Source organism: Nicotiana tabacum, chromosome 22, assembly GCF_000715075.1.
Source record: "Nicotiana tabacum cultivar K326 chromosome 22, ASM71507v2, whole genome shotgun sequence".
In the NCBI taxonomy this organism is placed as follows: Eukaryota; Viridiplantae; Streptophyta; class Magnoliopsida; order Solanales; family Solanaceae; genus Nicotiana; species Nicotiana tabacum.
This window is the reverse complement of record NC_134101.1, coordinates 58,369,536-58,390,619: the sequence shown is the minus strand read 5'-3', so window position 1 is coordinate 58,390,619 and position 21,084 is coordinate 58,369,536. Positions and strand designations below refer to the sequence as shown.

General features: G+C 33.7%; 1 protein-coding gene across 2 annotated transcripts; it reads right to left on the bottom strand.

Moving 5' to 3' along the window:
• Positions 1 to 9,823: 9,823 nt before the first annotated feature.
• On the bottom strand, positions 9,824 to 17,495 carry LOC107771732 (transcription factor TGA9-like). 2 transcript variants are annotated; one of them, XM_016591175.2, is made up of 13 exons: positions 16,895 to 17,495; positions 16,657 to 16,817; positions 16,445 to 16,533; positions 15,997 to 16,082; positions 15,611 to 15,850; positions 14,823 to 14,867; positions 14,666 to 14,725; positions 14,292 to 14,369; positions 14,134 to 14,182; positions 13,102 to 13,373; positions 12,795 to 13,016; positions 10,887 to 11,029; positions 9,824 to 10,758 (listed from the first exon to the last, which is right to left on the bottom strand). In XM_016591175.2, exons 2-13 carry the CDS (start codon positions 16,785 to 16,787, stop codon positions 10,671 to 10,673), a joined length of 1,503 nt encoding a protein of 500 aa, XP_016446661.1. In that variant the 5' UTR covers positions 16,788 to 16,817; positions 16,895 to 17,495; the 3' UTR covers positions 9,824 to 10,670. The 2 variants fall into 2 exon arrangements, with proteins under 2 accessions (XP_016446661.1, XP_016446660.1); XM_016591174.2 differs by having other exon boundaries at positions 16,657 to 17,495.
• Positions 17,496 to 21,084: the final 3,589 nt, after the last annotated feature.

Here is a 21,084-nt window from a genome sequence, read left to right as displayed (position 1 = left end):
TGCTCGTAGCTTATCAATTTCGTCCTGGAGCTCCTCTCTATCAGCCTTCATTGCGTTGAGTCAGGAATCAAGCTCAACATTGGCACTTGAGTGAAGCCGGTTTTGTTCCATGACCCTTTTGAGCCTCTCCTCCATTTTGGCCCTCTTCTCCTCGTCAACATTAGCCTCCTCAGTTTTGGAGCATACGTTGGCCTTGAAATTATTAATTTGCTCCTCGAAGGCAGACTCACGCTCGGCAGTAGCGGTTACAGTATCCTAAAGTTTGACCCACTTAGCCTTGGCCTCTTTGAGGTCTTTGTGCAATTGGACAATTTCTTGGTTATGGACCATTTTATCTTGCTCGGTTTGTAGTAACCGAGCTTCAAGCTCGTCCATCTGTGCAACTTTTGCCTCCAGCACCAGGAGGTGAGCGACAAGCAGATTCCTTTCAGCCAAAAGTTGATCCAGCTCGGAAGCAAGTCCTTGTTTATCCAGGATCAAACTTTACAGGTCCTCAAAAGCAAGGAGGTTGGCCTAAAAAAATGTTAGAGTTAAGTTTATCATTGCAACATGTAAACGGAAAAGAAATAGGAGTAAGTTAGGATGGTACCTGTGCCGAACAATACATGCTATTATTTATCAAGCACTCCCCAGAAAGGAAGCCCATCTTTTTGCAATCTTTCGTCATATAACCACCGGCTTGGAGAGGACATGGCATTCCTTCGAAACCAAAAGAGTGGTGCTTCGCCTTCCTTGGGGATCCTGAGAAGGTGTAGCATAAGTGTTCCTCAAGTTCTCGTGGTCAGGAGACTGAGGAGAAGAAATTCCCTTTTTTGTTCAGCAGATACCGGTGGAGAAGATATAGTTGGTACTGGTGGCGAAAGAACAGCTGGTGTCGGTGGATATAAAGATGTCGGTGTAGAAGGAGAAGAAGAAGTTGTGGCAGAAGGAGTAGTTGTTGTTGCTGCTCAGTGGTTGAGGGCAGAAGAAGATCAGGGTCCAAACTCCTTAGACCGGAGATAGCAGTAGGGGCCAAGAAGAGAGAATCATCATTCTCAACCAAGTCCCTTTCACCCTAGAGCGCTCGAACTTCATCTGCTTGTGGGTTTTGAAGCTCCCCCGGCTGAGCATCCGGTTGAGCTGTGAAGATCCTTTACTCCTTTTAAGGGAACACTCTATGTTCCCTTCAAAGGAGAAAAGGATCATTGGCTTCCCCTTCTTCATTGAGGACTATTGTGGCCGGCTCAGTTGGCGTTTTCTTTACTCCCTTCTCTTGAGTCCCAGCCGAGGAGAAACGTCTCCTATTCGGTTTCTTGTTCTTGGACTGGGACTGGGGACTCCAAGAGGAGGTACCCTCACCGAAGGTTCATATAGATCCACGAGCTTTGCTTCGTTCAAGTGCATTCTACAACACCCTTCTAGCCTCCTCGAGGTCATCTATGGCGTCGACATCGGGGCAGATGACGGAACCCCTCGGGAGTCCTACGCAAGTAAAAATATGATTAAGTACAATGCTCTTAAACTACCGAGATAAAAGAAAAAAAGGGGAAGAGAGAAATTTTACTTACCATGGTTCTTAGCTCTCCACTCGTACTTGGGAGCCATTTCTTTCAACCCGTAAAAAGATGAATTGTAATATCCAGAATTTTCTGAACTCATCGGTCCAAACCATGAACCCGTGGTGGTTTCCAGCAGGTAGCTGAAATGAAGGAAGCCAAAAAAGAAAAAATCAGCAAAACAAGAAATTATCTTTTAACGAAGAAAGGAAATGAATATCTGAAGATTTACAGAAAAGATTCCATGATTCGGGGAAAGTTGGAGTTGCGATCGGGATGATATCCCTGGTAGCAATAACAACGAACCGTTTCATCCATCCACGGTAATTTTTGTCACGACCCAAACCGATGGGCCGCGACGGACACCCGGTACCTTACTAAACCGAGTACCAACGTAACGCATCTTTCGTATCATACTATCATAGGTAAATGAGTCGGAGAGGCTATCGTGAGATAAGTAGAATAAAACATGAGGAAATACTCAACATTGGATGACCCAACATGTAATACAAACTTATACATATGACATACGTGCCTATAAGACCAAAATGATCACTCGTACACTGAACATAGTCCGACAAGGCCATACAATCTTTCACGTACATGACATATGTCTATAGGCCTCTAAGAGTAGATAAATACCATAAAGGTCGGGACAGGGCCCTGCCATACTAATCAATACACGACCAAATTATATTGACCAAATAAGCAACTCCTGAGCAAATGGAGTGCACTAACACCTCCCGCTGAACTGATAGCCTACTTGGAGGAATCTCAACCTGTCTATCAGGACCTATGGGCATGAAATACAGCGTTCTCAGGCAAAAGGGACGTCGGTACAAATAATGTACCGAGTATGTAAGCAATAAAAATTAGTAAATAAAAGACATAGATAAACATGGAGTAAAAGACTCAACATGCAAGTCTGAATAGCTCTGTGAATCATTTCATATCTATAATGTCATGCATATGCGTATAAATGTCATACCATGCATAGGTATATGCGTACATAACATCATCAAGCCTCTGAGGGCATCTCATTATATCATCTCGGTCACTGTGGGCAAAATCATCAACATATACCAGCTGATCAGGTGGTGGTGCGTATATAACGCCGTAACCTTTTCACATATCCCATATACATATAATATACGCGTATATAACGCCATCTGGTCATGGGTCAATATACATATATAAATGAATGAAATGCATAAGAAATACGTTAATAAGACTTCTCGGTATGTCATAAGATCAATATGCCTTCGGATAAATTTTATCAACTACGTATTTTTTTTAGACCCATGAACAGAAGATATAATAATAATTCACATGGGGAATCAAGAACATAGGCACCCCTAATACTTCTATGAATAGAGTCATTTATGAAAGTTGTTCTTTTGGTCGTTTCGTTTGTATCATATGAATCATGCCAAAAAGAAAGAAGAGATTGCTTTAACATACCTGAGCCAGTTCTCTTGACAATCCCTCTAACACACGACAATCGCGACAATACGTGACAGCAATATTGGAGTAGGAAAAAATCCGTATGATATTCTTGAGAAAAATTGCACCGTACTCCCTTAAAATTATAAAATCTCACGTTGCTAAGATTCTAAGAAATGTTGTTTTAAATTTGTTGAAGATCCGTATTAACAATTTTGATATATGCACCTCTCTTTGAATTAGAGAGGTCTTATACTTTAATGGGTGTGGACCCCATTTCATGTGGTGACTTAGCCACATAACCCTCTAACTTTGCCACCTTACCATATAAGTTTAAGAGTCACTAATTTGGGGTAGTTTTCTGCCATGTTTTTTGGGAGGGATTAGGCTTATCCAAAATTTATGATTAATTAGCTAATCTCCCACAAAATAATTATTAATTAACCAATTATCCATATAATTTGGTAATATCTTAAATTACTTAAAATACTACTCACTTTTAACACACTTTATATACCCTACTATCATGGTCATGTGGTACCGTGTATGGCACTAGTCCATAAATACCGAGTATTATAGCTCGCACCGTATTTTATTCCAAATTGACAACCTTCAACGAAACTCATTTTTTTTATTCATTTACCCTTTAACATTCACGGCACTTACCTGTCGCCTATTTTAAATAGCATGAATGCGTATGACCTCAAAAATAATCTCATCCCCAAGTATACATCGATTAACTTACGACGAAACTTTAACGTACGAAAACGTGAAATGTAACAAATCTTGTCCTTGAGCTGATGTAAATTATCTTACGACAAATCCAACGTACAACACTATGGGGTGTAATAGTTTTCATCGTCTACATTGGTAAGAAGGGCGCGGTGACCACGCTTGCTGAAGTTTAACACCCCCCACGGAAAAATCTTAGGGGAGTAAAGCTTCATCATATGTGCAAGAGGTAGGGTTTTCCTGGTCTCAGTGCACAATTGACGAAGACAGGCCACCGTCCGCCATATGGATGGGCCTATTTGTGCTAAGCAAACCTGGTACTTGTGGCAAAATTCTAAAATTATTGGGTCGAGCCCTTCACTCGACCCCAAGGAAAAGGGACCCAAAGTATAGTGATATGTATAGACATACATAAATCCCTCTCTGGAGTAGGTAACTCGCTCTACCATATCTGGGGCGAGAATTTCGACATTGGGACAGTTACACTCATCCTTCATAGTAGGGAGACAAGAAGGATGAATGGAGGAGGGGTACCTACGAGCTGGCCAAAACGTGCAGCTTTAAGAGTTTGCAGATGCAGCTTGTTCTTGAAGATCGGATGTGGTGCTAAGATAGAGTGGTATGATGGTGTTAACAGTTAGAGGTTCAAACTCAACGTCAGCCTCTTTGGCTTTGTTTTTCTTTGGGCCTCTACCAAAAAGAAGATCAGTGTTTCCGTAGGAAGCTGTATAAGAAGATATGGTAGTAAAAGATCGATAAAGATATTCTTGCTGAGAAAGTTGAATGTTGTAAAAACGCTTTAAGGAAATTCAGAGAAAGAGAAAGATTATGAGAGTAGTAAAAGTGAAGAAGTAAAAATGATTAGTGACGAAGATATATATAGAAAATATTGTGGTCATGATTACCTTGAAACCCGACGAAAATACTTGTTGAATCACGGGGCAACACATGTTCGTAGCCTTAAAAGCGAGAAGAAGTGCGTCACTTCAAATGTTAGAGACCGTTCAGGAACTTTTCCGCCAAGAAAGGAGTACTCATCTACTTCTCGGTAACACTAAGTTGCGTCACCAGAAAGTATGGGGACTATCTGTATGAGGTGAAATTGATTGATAACATGTGGCAAATAGCGAGGTGACTCGTGGAAATGAGAATAGACAAAAGCTGTGTCGGCAAATAATTGGCACCTATAGTGAAGATTCCTAAGGGAGCACAACCGATAGTGAAGATTCAAAGGCTTGACATCAGATAGCGTTTAATGAGCAGACATTACCGAGAATATTTTTATTCAAAACCAGTCGTTATGCACCCATCAATGACATTTTTATTCTTATTCAAGAGGAGCTTGATTTTAGGATATTGTCTCCCTGGGAATAGCTATAAATATCAGATTGGCAACTCTTGTAAAGACATGAAACATTCTGTATATAAAAGATACAACATATTATTTTACGCTCAATCTGAAGAATTTTGTCATTGCTTCTTCTTTTGCCCTAGGAAAGACCGAGCTTAGAATCAAGCTTGCTATTTTCTCTAACTTCAATCGCTAATCTAATTTTTATTCTTATTCCATTATTATTTTCGGATCAAATAGATTCACTTGTCTATAAAGCACGCTATAAATTTAACTATATCATTTTACGGGTAAACATGAGAAGTGTTACGAAATATTTGATTATGGTGGATGTCGATAACTCTGATCCTAATGGAGTAACACCCTCTACTCTTTTCCAATATCTCTATAATTCCTACTACTCCAACACTTATAGTTGTAACTTTCATATCTCCATAATCTCTATTTTTAAGAACTTTTGACTCTTCAATAGAAATGTCAAACCATATTATATAATTAACCAGATTATACGTGACTACATTAGATATTGACTTACATGTTAATATTTACAAAGTTGTTATGACAGAACTATTTTTACCAACAATTCCTTCGGGATCTTCCCTTATGATTTCAATAATTAATACATGTTCATGACATCCCTTTGTACTATTACCTCAATGTCATCCTATAAATAGAGGGTTAGGATATCACATTACACACACTTGAACACTTGAAAGAAATAAAAAAATTATCTCTTCTTCTCATCATCTATTGTATATTTTCTTGTTTCATATTGTTACTTCGAGCTTAATTTCTTAACGAGGAATAAAATATTGAGGGGATTAATGTAAAAAATGATTATGGGAGAATGTTTACGGGACTAATGTTGAGAGCGTTTTCGATCCGGTACAGCTTATAACAAGATAGTTCCTTAATGCAAATGCTGACTTAAATTGTTGTTGATATTAGGAGCCTGTTTGGATGGACCAGCTTTTAAGCACGTTTTAACTTCTGAAACTGTTTGGCAACCAAAAAAAGGGTTTTAAAAAAGTTAAAATTTGCTTAAAAAAAGACAAACCCAACTTTTTCGAAATTGGCTTGAAAGCCATATTGCTTTGACCAAGGATATTAAATTCTTATCCCTTATAATTTTTCTTAATCCCGAAATTATTCCTTAGTAGAAAACCCTAAAATATACATCTTTTTTTTCCTCCATTTTTGTTGCAGCCTCTGCTTTCTTATTCCATAACTTTCCCTAACTTCATTATATTCTGAATCTTTATTAGTTAGAGGAACAAATTATTTTTCTTTCCTCTTCTAGCATTTTCTTTAGGTGTTTGCAACACTAGTCTTCAGATGCGACATACTTCTGCTTATTGCTCCTTTTGGTTTGGAGCTCTTGCTGGCGAGTTGGACGTTTGTCTACTTAAGAGTCATTACTTGCTCTTTTGAGTTTTATTTTTCTTTTCTTTTTGGAGCAACACCCGAAATGGCTGGTCGGATAGATGCTTCAGACCAAAAAGAGAATGAGAAAGCTATAGATTATTGATTTGTGTAGCTATCCAATTTACTCCATTTATATATGTTGTTTCATATGGTTTAAGACTTACTCCAATTTGTATGACATCATTTCTTTATTAGTCCATACAAAAATAAGCTTGAAATTTATGGAAGTTTACTTGAATGAAAGTGGTGAAAAATGAGCATTCAAGAATTATATTTATAAAAATTATCTAAAGTAATCAATCAGATTGAAATTAAATTAAAATATAAATTATGTTTTATTTTTATTAATTCAGAATTAAATATATTATAGTAATCAACTCATTTTTAATGTTAACAGCTTTAAGAATATTTTTATCTTTTTAACAGAAAAAATACTTACCAACACTTGTTTACCAAACACTTCAATAATTTTTTTAAAGTTTCAGCACTTTTATCCAAACAGGTAACTACTTATTTATAAAATAAGCTCCAGCACTTAAAAGAACTACTTTTTTTCGGCTAATACAAACGGGCTCTAGTTGCATAGATATAGAGGTTCCACGTCACAGGCAATGGGTTCAGGATGCTAAAGCACCCATATGGGTACCACGTGGATCCGCCCATGCTTTTATGATAATCATTCAAGGATTTGAGAGACGGTGCTTTATTATCGTGCAGGGATGTTAACGATTTGATCCGCTTATATCTAATACGTGAACTTTATTAGTATCAAATTAGCATCGAGTAGAAATCGAGAGCTTAGCGAAGTGGTAAGGCAACGGATTCCAACCCATTACTAGTATCAAATTTAGCAACCAATAAGAATCTAAATGGAGCATAGTTAGGTTAAGGACCTCTGTTTTAATTTATACATCTACAGCCCTCTAGCTTGTTTTACGACCCGATCGAGTGGAAGCTCATTAATTTTCATGCAGAAATCACTCTTTCAACAATCACATAGCACTTTCCGGGTAAAGTACACAAGTAGCTTTTAAAGTGATAATCTTCAATTTTTGTTTTTGTTTGCTCTATAAACAGAACTTCAAGTTTAACAAGTGTCGTACGATATAATATTTCTACAATTTTTTGGTACTTTCCAAGTAACTTTTTTTTAGGGTATAACTATAACCACTATTTCTTTCTTCCATTTTCTGATTGGGAAACTTTCATTTTCCTCAGAACGGACATTGTTCTTGAACTCCTTTTCACCTTTTTATAAACTAAAAAGTTACCAATCATTAGCATATCATTAAGAAAACCTAATTACTATAACGACATGAGATTATAATAGCAAAAATATATGGTCATAAATCATTTGGTAGCATCCAATAACAATTTAATTCGGTAAGTGAAAGCACGCGGGTAATGACAGGTAATGTTATTTTTCCCCTTTATTTAATTATATTATCATAATTTAATTTAAAATACTTCTCACTAGGGAAATCAAAAGTAGTACTTAGTTATAAAATGATTTAGAAAAATAATTTAATATGTTTCATTTTTTTGACAAAAACGTATAATAAAATCCATCATAATTGAAGGCATTTTTTCACCTTTCGAGAATTCATGATTAGCTCACATTTTTTGCTGTTGCATTTAAGATCAAAGGGCTGTCCTATTCAAGAGGTAAATTGGGTAAGGGGTTAAGTGAAATTTCTCTCATGTTTCCTATAACTTTTCCTTCAAAAGGTTCCTTGTAATGTATTCTTCAATACTTGCTCATTCTCTTGTTTTTCTTCCATTTCCACTCGTAATTACTATGATATTTTTACAGTTCTTTTGTTAACTGTCCCCTCAAATTGGTTACGTTGTTATGGTAGTAGTATAATATTTTTCGAACTATGAGTTACCGTGCACCTCCTAGCCTAACATAAAAATTGACAATCTTGACACTTGAAGTGTCATCCCAAGTCGAAAATCTATTCGTATAGGCACTATCTTCCTTGTCACCAACCTAAGAGTTGGTGAATTTATAATGAAACCAAATGAAGGTTTAAACAAACAAAAAATCATATATAAAAAAAAAAAAAAAAACAAGTTGCAAACAACTTCCTCAAAATCATGGTAGTGGATAAATTAGGTATTCATAGCAACTCATTTTTGCTTATCTTTTCTTTCCCAATGGCGAATCCACATGTTGTTACGCGTGTGCCATACTTAAATATGCAATCTCGCTAGAGGCGGTGCTAGAATTTGGTTTATGAATTTTAAGTTTGCCAACGAACCCATATTTCATTTTTAATTATTGATTCACAACTAAATATTTATATATATATTTATGTATTTTTCAATAAAAATATAAAATCTAAGCAAAAATTACTGAGTTTGTCCGAATTTGACGGTAATGCTCTATCTCCGCCGTTGAATCTCCTCTACTATATCCCCTCCCCATATATAAAAGTAGGGGTGTACATGGGTCGGGTTGGTTCGCATTTTCTAATTACCAAACTAAACCAATTGTATCGGGTCATTAAATCTAAATACCAAATCAAACCAATAAAAGTCGAATTTTTTAATCTCAATTTTTCTCGGATTTTTCGGATTTTTATTTTTTTTCTTCATAAAGTCTTCATAGAATAAAATGTAAAATTTGTACTCCAAATATTTCTTTAATCATAGTAAGACAGAACTATATAAAGTGTTTTTCAGTAAAATAATAAATATGAGATGAGTCATGGCATTGTACAAAAATATTCAACAATAAAGATAATAAAATCGCATAAAATAAATATTATTAATAAGACATAATAAAAACAAACATAATTTAAAATTATGACTAATAAGTATTATTATTTGCATGACTAACCACTAAAAGAAAAATAAGTTATACATTTTATTTAAACCATGAAAAAACTAAAAATAGATATCTAACATTATTTTCATGCATAGTACAATTGAATTGATTGTCTTTTATTAGCATTAGTATTGATTTGATTTTGGTTTAGGATTTATTTGAGTTACTAATATTTATGGACTATAAAACTTAGCTTATTGGAGCATCCAAAAATTATAAATCCAAGCTTGAAATAATACGTTAAAAGATAAAACTATGAAAACTTAAGAAATATTTATAAACTATACAATCATAAATATTTTTATTTTTATGTATTAAATATATTTAAAACTTCTATACATAGAATGTCGGGTTGGTTTGGTTTGGTTTCGGTTTGACTTTTTTTAGTTAAAACCAAACCAAACCAAATATGGTCGGGTTTTTTTTCCAACACCAAACCAAATCAAATCAAACCATAGTCAGATTTTTTTTCTCGATTTGACTCGGATTATCGGGTTGGTACAATTTGTCAGTTTATTTGTACACCCCTATATAAAAGTGTCACGTTCTCTCTCTCTATGCTTTCTTCATTAAAATATGAATTTAACTTAGTATTTAATATTTTACAACGCCATTAACATATGTAGTATAGTTTCATTGGTTATAATAGATTGCTTAATATCTCTATAGGTTATTATTCTAAGTTTTAAGTTTTTAAGTTTAATTCATACAAAAATTGATAGTCTCTTCATGCACGCCAAGAGTAAGCCACCCTTTTAATTAGCATCATATGTCTTCCATTTGCAAGAGACAATTTTACCCAACTAATAATTTGCTTCTTTTCTGTCTCTTCCTCTTTAAAATAATTTTCTCAACCACTTCACAGAAATAAAGAGCAACCAACCATCTTTCTAAATATCATCTTCACTAGAATACTTCAAAAGAAGACAGTTGAGACACCAACGTAACTCCTCCCTTCTTTCTCTCTTTTCCTATTCCACTAGAAAATAAAGGTGCTTTCTTTTAATTCCCCTCCCCTTTGATCTCCTTTGTGGGAGTTTTTGCTGCTTTGGTGACTCGAACCGACGATCTTGGGGTTATAAGTGGGGTTATGACGGTCTGAGCAACCCCTCTTGTCAGAAAATAAAGGTGCTTAATATTAATTTCATATTATCGCACGCACCCTAGAGGCAGCTTTCTCATGCACATAAACTTGATTCTTTACATTTACACGACAAGTCAGTAATAACATGGAAATATCAAGAAGCTAACAACAAAAAGAATAAATGAAAAGAAAAGAAAATCCTAATCATCGTCTAAGTACGTAGCTCTGATCAGAAATACAATTTGATCATCATCAAGAGTAATATGATCAGAAATTTGAGAAGTGGTTCTGAGAGGAGCGTACCATTTGTAACTCCGTTGTTGTTTGACAAGAACTATCATCTGGGATCAGTGTCCTAAACCACAGATAATTAAAAAAAAAAACATTACAATACTAATTAATTGGAAGACCAAATTCATTCAGATATTGATTCTTTTTCCTTGTCTAATGACAAAATTTCATTACAAGATTATAGAATCTTACTCTCGTGGACGAGATAACCATAGAGAACTTAAGGCTCGTAATCGACCATAATACTCCCCAATCACCAAGAAACATCGGGCTGCTTGCCTAACTGTCAATATTCTGTGTAACTGATGCAACGTTTGTTGTCTCAAATTATCGGCCTGGAATTAAGATTAGATTAACAAAGAATAAGTCAAAACTCTACATTCTGAATTAAATAATATAGACAATTGAGACAAAAAAAATTGATTAAATATTATCTAAACCAAAACCATAACTAGGGGTGTTCAAACCGAACCGGAAAACCGCACCAAACCGAAAAGTCAAACCAAACCGATTATGTTTGGTTTAATTTGGTTTGGTATTGAGTAAAAAAATCCGAACCAAACTGACATATAAATATATAATTTTTATATATACTTTTAAGATTTAATATAAAATTTTCTTTAAAAATATATCTAGAAATATTTGGGATCCTCCCATGGATGTATATTTAATAGAACAATGAAATGCATTCATTTTTATTTACTTTAAATAATAGGTTATATCATTTTTTTATCAAGTGTTATTGAAATACGTCAATCATTTTTTTGTTCTTTCATATTCATAAGTCAATTTCTTATATCTTTTTCGAATTTAAAATGGTATTTCGATAATTTAAAATTAATAGAGCATATCATTATTTAGGTATCAAATTAATTTTTATGTTTATTTATTAAAATCGGTTAACCTTGAAAGCGTACATCAATGAAAAATTATTGTTAGACGGCTAATAAAATAGCTACTATGTGTTATTAAAAAAAATCTCTAATAAGAATATTTTAATAGATCATATGTTTGTCAATTTTTTCAATTTTTACTAAACATATATTCACTTATCATAACTTTAACAAAGTAAGTTTGAAATAATATTCATGTAACAAAAAAACCCGAAAAAATCGAAAAAACCGATAAAACCAAACCAATTCAAACCGATATAGTTGGTTTGGTTTGGTTTTGATAAAACCCGAACCAACCCGATCCATGTACACCCCTAACCATAACAATCAAGTACAAGTTAGAAATGGACCCGTAAGTCAGGCAGGCAGGCAGGCAGGGCATAATCTTTAAAACAATGTTTAAAATGGTTGGAAGTTTGAAACTCTCCAAGTTGTCTTGTATAGTTGTATGAGATACATTGGAATATTCCATTTCATTAAATAATTTTCTAGTAGTATTTTTTCCATTATTTTGAACTATAGCAATATGTTGACATGATATTTATAATTGGAATTCCTGATAGCTCTAGTAGGGCGTTCTATTGGAACATGCATCACTTTCAGATAATTAGACAATGAAATTAAATGTTGCATAAATTAAGTATGATAATGAAGACTGATCAAATCAAGCATACATGTTTTCTTTATCTGCAAATTAACCAGAGTTCTTTATTCTCCTTCTGGCGCTTGAAAGGGAATCAAACGAAAACGAAAAAGGATAAGTGATGCCTAGAGTTACATAATTAAGTGTCTTTAATGTACTATATGGAAGAAGACAAATAATAGAAAATAACAAAGTCATAATCTCAGGTCTAAAGGGGCATCTATCAAGGCTCTGGCTTGCCAATTATTTCAATTGTGGGGACCAATATATTAGGAATTTCATTAAGATCTTCAATGGAACCAAATGACACTGCTTTGACAAAACATGCCAACAAATTCTATATATACTACTTATGAGTTCACCTATGAGGACTGAAAAATAGTATTACTGGAATATGATTGGTTTGTTACAATAGGTGCAAATTAATATAAATATATATGTAGTAAACATTTTAGACTTGATATATATAGTTGGAACAAAAAACATGAATAGTTGAATGTGCCTATAACATATATGCACTTAAAATGCGACGATCATACATGATGATTGGCATAGTAATGTTACCTGACGAACAAATCCTTCAAGATTGGAAAGCTTGCCCAATGCAAGAGCCATATGATGCATCCCATCATTGATAGAACCACTTGCAACAGTATTAATTAAAGATTGTTGCAATTGTTCCAATCCCTGGGAAAGGGCTTCCTCTGCTTGTTGGGAAGATTGCTGGAGGCTATAAATTCCCATAAGTTGCTGCTCTGTTAAAGGGTCCAATTGTCCAATCAACATCTGCTCATTTTCACAACAAACAACATATAGGCTTTAATAATAAGGAACTCATTCTTACAAAATTGCATGCAACGCCAACACTTACCTTAATAAGTTCAGATGGCCTAAAACCACCCATCCAAAGGAAGCAGCGTTCAGCTGGAGTTGTCCACATTCCAGTAATTAAGTGAAATACATCACATTTTGCTGCCACACCCTTGAGGCTGAAAATTTCATCGTAATGAGCTATATATCCATCAACTATTAACCTAAGATCACCATCTGATAAATGTGTTTGTAATGCAGTTCGGAGCTCCGACATGTGCCTGTGATCATCATCCAACCACCTTGAATATTCCATGTCAAATAATGCAGCACCTGCAACAAAAATATGAGCATGCTGTTGTTTAGAACAGAAGAAAGGGACAAACATTCTGTACTCAAACTGAATTACAAAGACTCCACATTCAACATAAAACTATTTTTATCCCTTTTGTACACCAAGAATAATAGGCCTAAAATAATAACTCTAATTTGATGAGCATTATAAAAAATAAAGTAAAAGGCATGCTATAACGAGTTAAAATAGGTTTTAAAAATTAATTATATTTCTAATGTATATCAGTTAAATCCATATTTCCTGGTGGCTCTTAAAAAATGGGAATGGGTTGGTTGAGAAAATAAATAATACTCTCTCTCTTTCAAATTATGTAAACTTATTTGGGTAGACACGGAGTTTAAGAAAAGAGATAGGACTATTGAACTTGTGGTGTAAAATGAGACACATATATTTTGCATGGCTATAAATCATTGTATAAAGGTAAATTATTTTCAAACAAGGAAAATGGTCATTCTTTTTTACACAGACTTAAAAAGAAGATAGGTTCGCATAAATTAAAACAGATGGGGTAAACATCAACAACGAACCCAGTGTAATCCCATAAATAGGGTCTGGAGAGGATAGTGTGTACGCAGACCTTACCCCTGCCTTATAAAGATAGAGAGGTTGTTTTCGATAAACTCTGGCTCAAGAAAAAGTGGAAATAAGACAAAAGTAACAAACAATAATAACAACAATATATTAAGGTAAAGGCACAAATGACATTGAAAAGGATGGGGGTAGTAGTTCAAAATTTACCAGAGCTGATGTTGGCACCAGCAGAAGTACCTCCTCCCAAGAAAACCCCCTGTTTGCCACAACAGTCAGCAGAAAATCTTTAAATACCCACTTGCATTTATTATTCTATATTAAAATAAAAAATAAAAAGATGAGTTATATTTTCAAATATTATTAACCTGAGATCTAGCCCGTTGAAGTTCTTGCTCTAGCTGAGAAAGTCTTATCCTGCTTGATTCTAACTGTTGTACATAAGCCTGCACAAATTATAATGTTAATACTTTTTCCGTTCCAATTTACGTGAACATGTTTGACTGGGCACGAAGTTTAAGAAAAAATAAAACTTTTAGAATTTGTGGTCCTAAACAAGTCAAAAAGAGCTCAGTGTATTTGTGTGGTTATAAAAACTTCTTATTAAAGGTAAAATTGTAAGTTTAAGCTAAATTGTTATCAAATTTAGAAATAAGTTATTTTTTATTGAACGGAACCGAGGGAGTACAAACTAAATTGGCTGTTTTTGACTTTACAATGGGAAGCAAGAAAATCGTCCTACCTTTTTTCTTAGCCTGCTTTTCTTTGCTGCTTCTCTATTTTGTGCTAAACGTCTCAATGTCTGCAGTAAACAAGCAGATAAAAAAAGACTTTAATAATTTTAAAAAGGTCTAATTTCAGAAAAACAAGTTTATTAATTGTAAGTGCTAGACAGCCACCTTAGGATCAGCCATCCTCTCTGAGGTTGAACCAGCACCCTTTCTCTACAACACATATCAAAAGAAAAAACTAATTTTATATTTCTGTTGTTGATTATCTAGAAAAAAATAGACATATTCAAAAAAGAGAATACTTCAATAGCGTGAAGTTAGTTCTTTTCCCCTTATTTTTTTTTATCTCCTTTTGAATTTGTTAAGCAATTACTAAAAGGTATAACGTGTCAAAAAAGGCAGAATCTTTGGAATACTAGTACTATGATTTTTTTGATAGACACTATCTAGTTTAATTATTACTATAATGCTCTGATGTTAAAAAAACATTTGATGTTTACATGAGCTAATCCATGGTATCTTATCACCTGGCATTCTTGTGATACTGGTTTTTATGGTTCCAAGAAAGATTAAATACCTGACCTGAAGGACAAAGAGTTAACTACAGTTCTGGGGATGAGAGGAGATGTTATTAACAGTAACTTAAACTACAGTTATGATTAGTCCACAGAAAAAAGATAAAGTTAAAAAGACAAACAGTATAAGTACTGTAAAGATTCTCTTTTTTTTTCTCATCTCATGTCAGAATGTAAAATCAGAGAATCATTCAGAAAATCAAAAACTCTGTCTTTGGTGTATTCTTTTGCAGTTGTTGGGATTTGTGATTGTATCTATACAAACAGTGAAAGGAGTATAGTTAATTATGAGCCACAATAAAGATGCCACTTTTTTCCTGAGATCTTGGGATATTGTGATAATAGAATAGGAAATTACAATAAATAGTGAGAAAAAGGAACCTTTTCAGTGTTGGGCTTTGAAGCTAGTTCAGTTTGTAAATTTTCAATTCTTGGATTATTATCACTAGACATTTCTTGATGAAGCTGCTGCTGCTGTTGTTGTTGTGTTATCTGAAGTTGATTTTGTTCTGAGGATGCTTTTCTACTGATAGGAGATTCTGGTTCCAAATGGCCTTGAGCTCTACTTGAAAGTGAACCTGAATCTGTACTGATCTCTTCTTCTCTTGATTTTGAGTTTTCCTGTATGTAAAGATAAAGCCAAGAAAAATATTAATACAAACCTTACAAAGCGTTGCCTATTTTGAGTTAAAGTCCAAGCTTATATTGCACAAAGGACAATATAAAAACAATTTGGTCAAAGAAGGATAAGCACAAAAAGGAAGTACTCTAGGGGTCTCTTGGAATCTCATAGGCCAAGAAGGGAACATATCCAGAGTTGCAGCAGGCTTCCCTGTGGCTGCTGCATATAAAGCTGCACAGAATCACAAAAGCAAAATCTTTAAGGATCATCACAAAAAAGATAACCAAAAAACAAAAAAAAAGACTTTCAAGATCAAACATCATTAAAGTGGAGGAACCTAATCCTCCCCTTTAATTTTTTCCTTTTTAGCTGCAGTTATGGAGTCAGTAAATCATGCAAAGGAGTATATGCTTCCTTGTTTGAAACCCCACGCCATTCAAGTCCTTTGCCACAAGAATGATTATTGTACTGAAAATGGCAAGCCCCTTAAATGAGACTTCCATTGACATATTCTAACTCCATAACCACTCTACATTGCAAACGTCAGAAAAGGAGAGAGAGAGAGAGAGAGATAAAAGAGAAAAAAAGCATACATGCTTTAGCTTCATCATTATTGATCTTAAATCCTTGTAGTGCAAAAGCTTCTTCTAGCTCTCCAAAATCAAAAGATCCTTCTTGATTACTATAGCACAAATTTTTTTACAACAAAAGAAAAATGTTAACACATAGAACAAACTTAAAATGCTAAAATTTAAGAGGAAAAAAGGAGGAAGAAACAGAATTCATCACATGAATATATACTTACTTGGGAGTAGAATGATACATGAAGCTTGTGCTAGCAGGATTTAGCCCCCTAAAAACGGCATAAGGCATATTATGGAGATTTGATGGTCCTGAGTTTGTTAAACCAGTCTCTCCAATTCCTTCACTTGCCATGCAAACACCTTTTAGACCATTCTTGGGCTTCTGATTAGAGAATATATTTAAAGATGTTATACTATTAGAAAACGAAAGAAAGTTGCTAACTTGTTGGATTATTCTACCTCTGTTTCTAATTCTTCTTCTGGAGCAAAAACTAAAGACTAAAGAGGAAGAGTGAGGAGCAATAAAGATCAAAGCTTTCTTGTCAAAGCATAATATGTGTGTACACATACACATATATATAACACTTGTCTATCTATCTAAACAGGAGCCGCCAACAAGAGGGTCCAGTCTTTCTACTATAGGTCGACAGCTTTTTTTTAACTCCCTCCTTTTTAATCTAATAGGTACCCAAGTTTCAAGAAAAAAAGATTAAAACTTATAGTCGTAAATATATTCTAATATTTGTCTAAAACCTATACAATATGGTACATATCATAACATTTCTATGACACATAAACTGCTATAGAGGGAGTATCTTTTACTGGTCTAAGAAGAACCATGGTCCATAAAAGCTTGTCCTTGCAAACCTGTCGTCTCTAAAGCCTGTTGTGGGGTTTGAGAACAAAAAATAAATTTTTATGTGTAGTGAAAACACACAAAACAAATCTCTATAATACATATGAAAGAAAAAAGACATTAGTGAGGGGTCTTTGGCTGCAGAAACCCACTGGATCTAACTGCCTGTTGTTTCTCATTCGCCCTTTTCTACTGCCCTTAAGAGTTGCAAACACAAAGACCACCAAACTTGTGATGAACATAAGGTCCTTGTGATATTTTTGGTTGTAAGGTGTTTTTTTTTTTAATCTTATCTCCGATCAGCATATGCATCGTGTAAATATGTCCACTAATAATTAAGCAGATTTAAAAAATAATGTACCATATTATTTGTCTATGCTGAAATTTGAACTATAATTTCCATGGGTTGGTTGTACGTACTAACACAAAGATTACCAAACAAATCTTTTACTAACATAGGGATGAAATGGATTTGAATAGAGCAAAATTTTTATAGAAGAATCATGTTAAAATGGATTGATTGAATAAGCAATTTGTTTTATTTCACAAAAAAGACAATAAAAGCGAGAGAAATAAATGATTTAAAGTTCTAACGAGATACTTTTTATACGCCATATGTACATGCATATGATGTTTGCAGCAAATAAAGCAATTTAACCTTTTAGTGTACTTACTAAAATGAATACTACATATCACTTTAAAAAAAATTATTTGCAATTGACATGTACTGCATTAATTTATTTTGTGCAGACTTGTGGGCAAATAAATATTTTGTCCTTTTCTCCACCTCTAAATAGGCAGAGCAAAGTGAGAAAAATCACCTTACCCCCTTCTTTGAATTCTGCAAATTTGATACCTCAGTTTGAAAACTTGAAAAGTACAGTAATTTTTTATTAGAAAACAAAATTCCAAGTGTGTGGGGAGGGGAGGAGGATAGGGACTAGGGTATATTGGAGTTTTTTACGTGCCTAAGAAAAATATAGAAACGATTTTCAAGCTTTATTGTTGTAGCCTATCAACCAAATATTTTTTTAATAAAGTTGATCACTTCCACTTGTATTTCATAATTAACTAATCAAGGCTTTGAAATGGTTTTTTTGGTATTATCCCCTTTGTTGATAGGTCAACATCCAATCCTTCTCATCACCTAAAATAAGGGCACACTAAAATTATTTTTCTTATAGAAAAATTATTTCCTTATGTCCCTTGCTCTCAATTAATTCCAAGGGAAAGTGGACTTAATAGTAATATAGGGTGCGTTGTTTGTATTGCATTAGGTATATCTTTGGCTTTTTGAAGCCAAATAATGTTCATAAACCTTCTTTCTCTAAGCATAAATTCTCAAGAAATGCCCACTGTGCCTGGAATAATTCTTGAGTGGAACAAAATATTAAACCCTTTGTTGAAGCCCATTAATTGACCAGGCAAATTATTCAGAAATCTTATTTCAGAAATATTTAATTTTCAAAACAATTATAATAATTACGTCTTAGTTTCAAGCTATCTGAAAGTTCATTTTCCAACATATTGTCCAAACGCCACCTTATAATTTGATACTCTCTCCGTTCACTTTTACTTGTCCATTTTGGACTTTTCACGTCCCTTAAGAAATAATAAATGAAGTGCATAATTTATCATGATACTCATATTAATTGATGCATATTTTTAATGGATTTGAGAAAATAATTTAAAATGAGTAATTAATATTGTGGGTATAACAGGAAAAAAGAAAGTGCCTTCTTTTGATATGCTAAAAGTAACAAGTAAAAGTAAAAAAATCTATATTTAAAATACTTGACAAGTAAAAGTGAACGGATGGAGTGTTTATTAAAGATATATAGAGAGAGAGTGTGTGTATCTTATATATAGTAGAAGAGTAAAAGGATTAATATATGCGTGACAATGTGTATTTTTAGTCAATTTCTAATATATAGATGGCATTTTAATCATTTCATTGTTAGCTTTTATATATATATATATATATATATATATATATATATATATATATATATATATATATATATATACACTTTAGACATTGCTATGTAATTAATTATTGAGAGGCACCAGGCGAATAAACAAATCATTTTAAGCTATTAGGATCGACCTTCAATTATGCAAAGTTCAGTTATCTGTTTCCTAGAGTAGTTGGACCTTTAAAAATGTACAAAGTTCCAAAACTTTTTCTTTGTGTAATGTTTAAACAATATTTGTGTTAGTCTACCAAGGAATTAATTGCTCTCTTGTAATTTTCCCTTATTAACAACTGAACAACAACGCATATCTAAATTTGATTTGTAACCTATAATAACTCTATCAAATTGCTTGATCAAAATATTAAATATTTCCCTTCAAGATAGCCAAACACACATATCTTTCATTGTTAACCAGAAGTTTTGGGTTTAAATTTCAAAACCCCAAAAATAATTGCAATAGGAGTCCCAAAATGGATACCAAATAGTGGGTAGGGTGGGGGTAGAACATACATATACACTTTTTTACTCATCAATCATCATAGTCGGAGTTAGAATTTAAAGTTTATGGATTCTAAATTTACCATAAAATTCATAGCTCGTCTTAGTTACGGGATTCGTAATTGAATATTTATACATATTTAATGAATTCTCTAATACAAATACACTAATATTTAAGCAAAAGTAACTAGATTTAGCCAAAATCGCACCTAATTAATAGTCTAGCTCCTCCTCTGTCAACTACCTTTGGAGTTTGGAGGTAGAGGGTAGAGTGCCCTGCCAATAGTTGCTTCCTAAAATCAATGATCGGAAAATTATATTTGAGTGTAAATTAAGGGGGGGGGGGGGGTAGTGCTAAAACTTTTATTCTTTCATGAAAACATGTTCTTCATTTGGGAAATTGTGAACACACTTTTGAGAGATGAGTTCCGTTTGGATCTAACATTCCCTCTTCTTTTTTCCTGAAAAAATGATTGGAAGGTATTATTCTATGGCTTTAATTATTAATTAATCTTGTCAGACTAGATATTCAAGCCATTGCTTGTCACTTAAGCATGGAACTTATTTACTAAGTGGAGTATATTATATTAGTTGCGTGACATGTTACGTATCATTAAAACTAAATTCCGTTCTCTATCGTTTAGGTTTATTTACTAATTTTAATCTTGCGCAACTTCTTTTCAACAAAGTATTATATGTATAAAAAACTTACCCCCTCTCCCACCCCACGCTACCATATATATATATATATATTCCCGAGCCCTAACCTAGGTGAGAAAGAAAGTGTACTTTTGGAAAAGAAAAAAGAAGAGTAGGACAAAAGAAGAGACGATTCTGCAAAATCAACGCCACAAAAAATCCCCTAAAAGCTAAATACTGGTTTAGCTTGCTACTTCCATCCATGTTCGGGTGATTCTTATAGATTTTTGGTGTATTGAATTCAGCCTCTCGTTAGCGAAAGACTACAAATTTAACTCCTGTAAAAACCTCAAGGGTCGTTTGGTACAATGATGGGATATCCCGGGATATCTCATGGGATTAGTTATCCCACCTTTTATATAGGATAACTAATTAATCCCATCATTTTAGAGGTCGTTTGGTTGGGAAATAAGTTATCTCATAATTAATTATCCCGGAATTAGTTATCTCATCCTCACATTGGGATAAAAAAAATACTACAATCCTGGGATAACTAATCTCATTATTAATTATAGCACGATTTTATTCCAACCAAATGTGAGATTAACTCATCTCAAATTTAATCCCAGAATTAATTATCTCTTACCCCTCGTACCAAACGAGCCCTTAGTGTAAAAATT

Bases quoted from the DNA above. Each gene is read 5' to 3' on its own strand.
- LOC107771732 (XM_016591174.2), bottom strand. From the start codon at position 17,009: ATGTGTATGTGTACACACATATTATGCTTTGACAAGAAAGCTTTGATC. The intron at 14,868-15,610 runs GTTCCTTTTTCT...TATGTGTTGTAG, and splicing joins CAAAGCCCAACACTGAAAAG to AGAAAGGGTGCTGGTTCAAC. The intron at 14,183-14,291 runs GTTAATAATATT...TGTGGCAAACAG, and splicing joins TTCAACGGGCTAGATCTCAG to GGGGTTTTCTTGGGAGGAGG.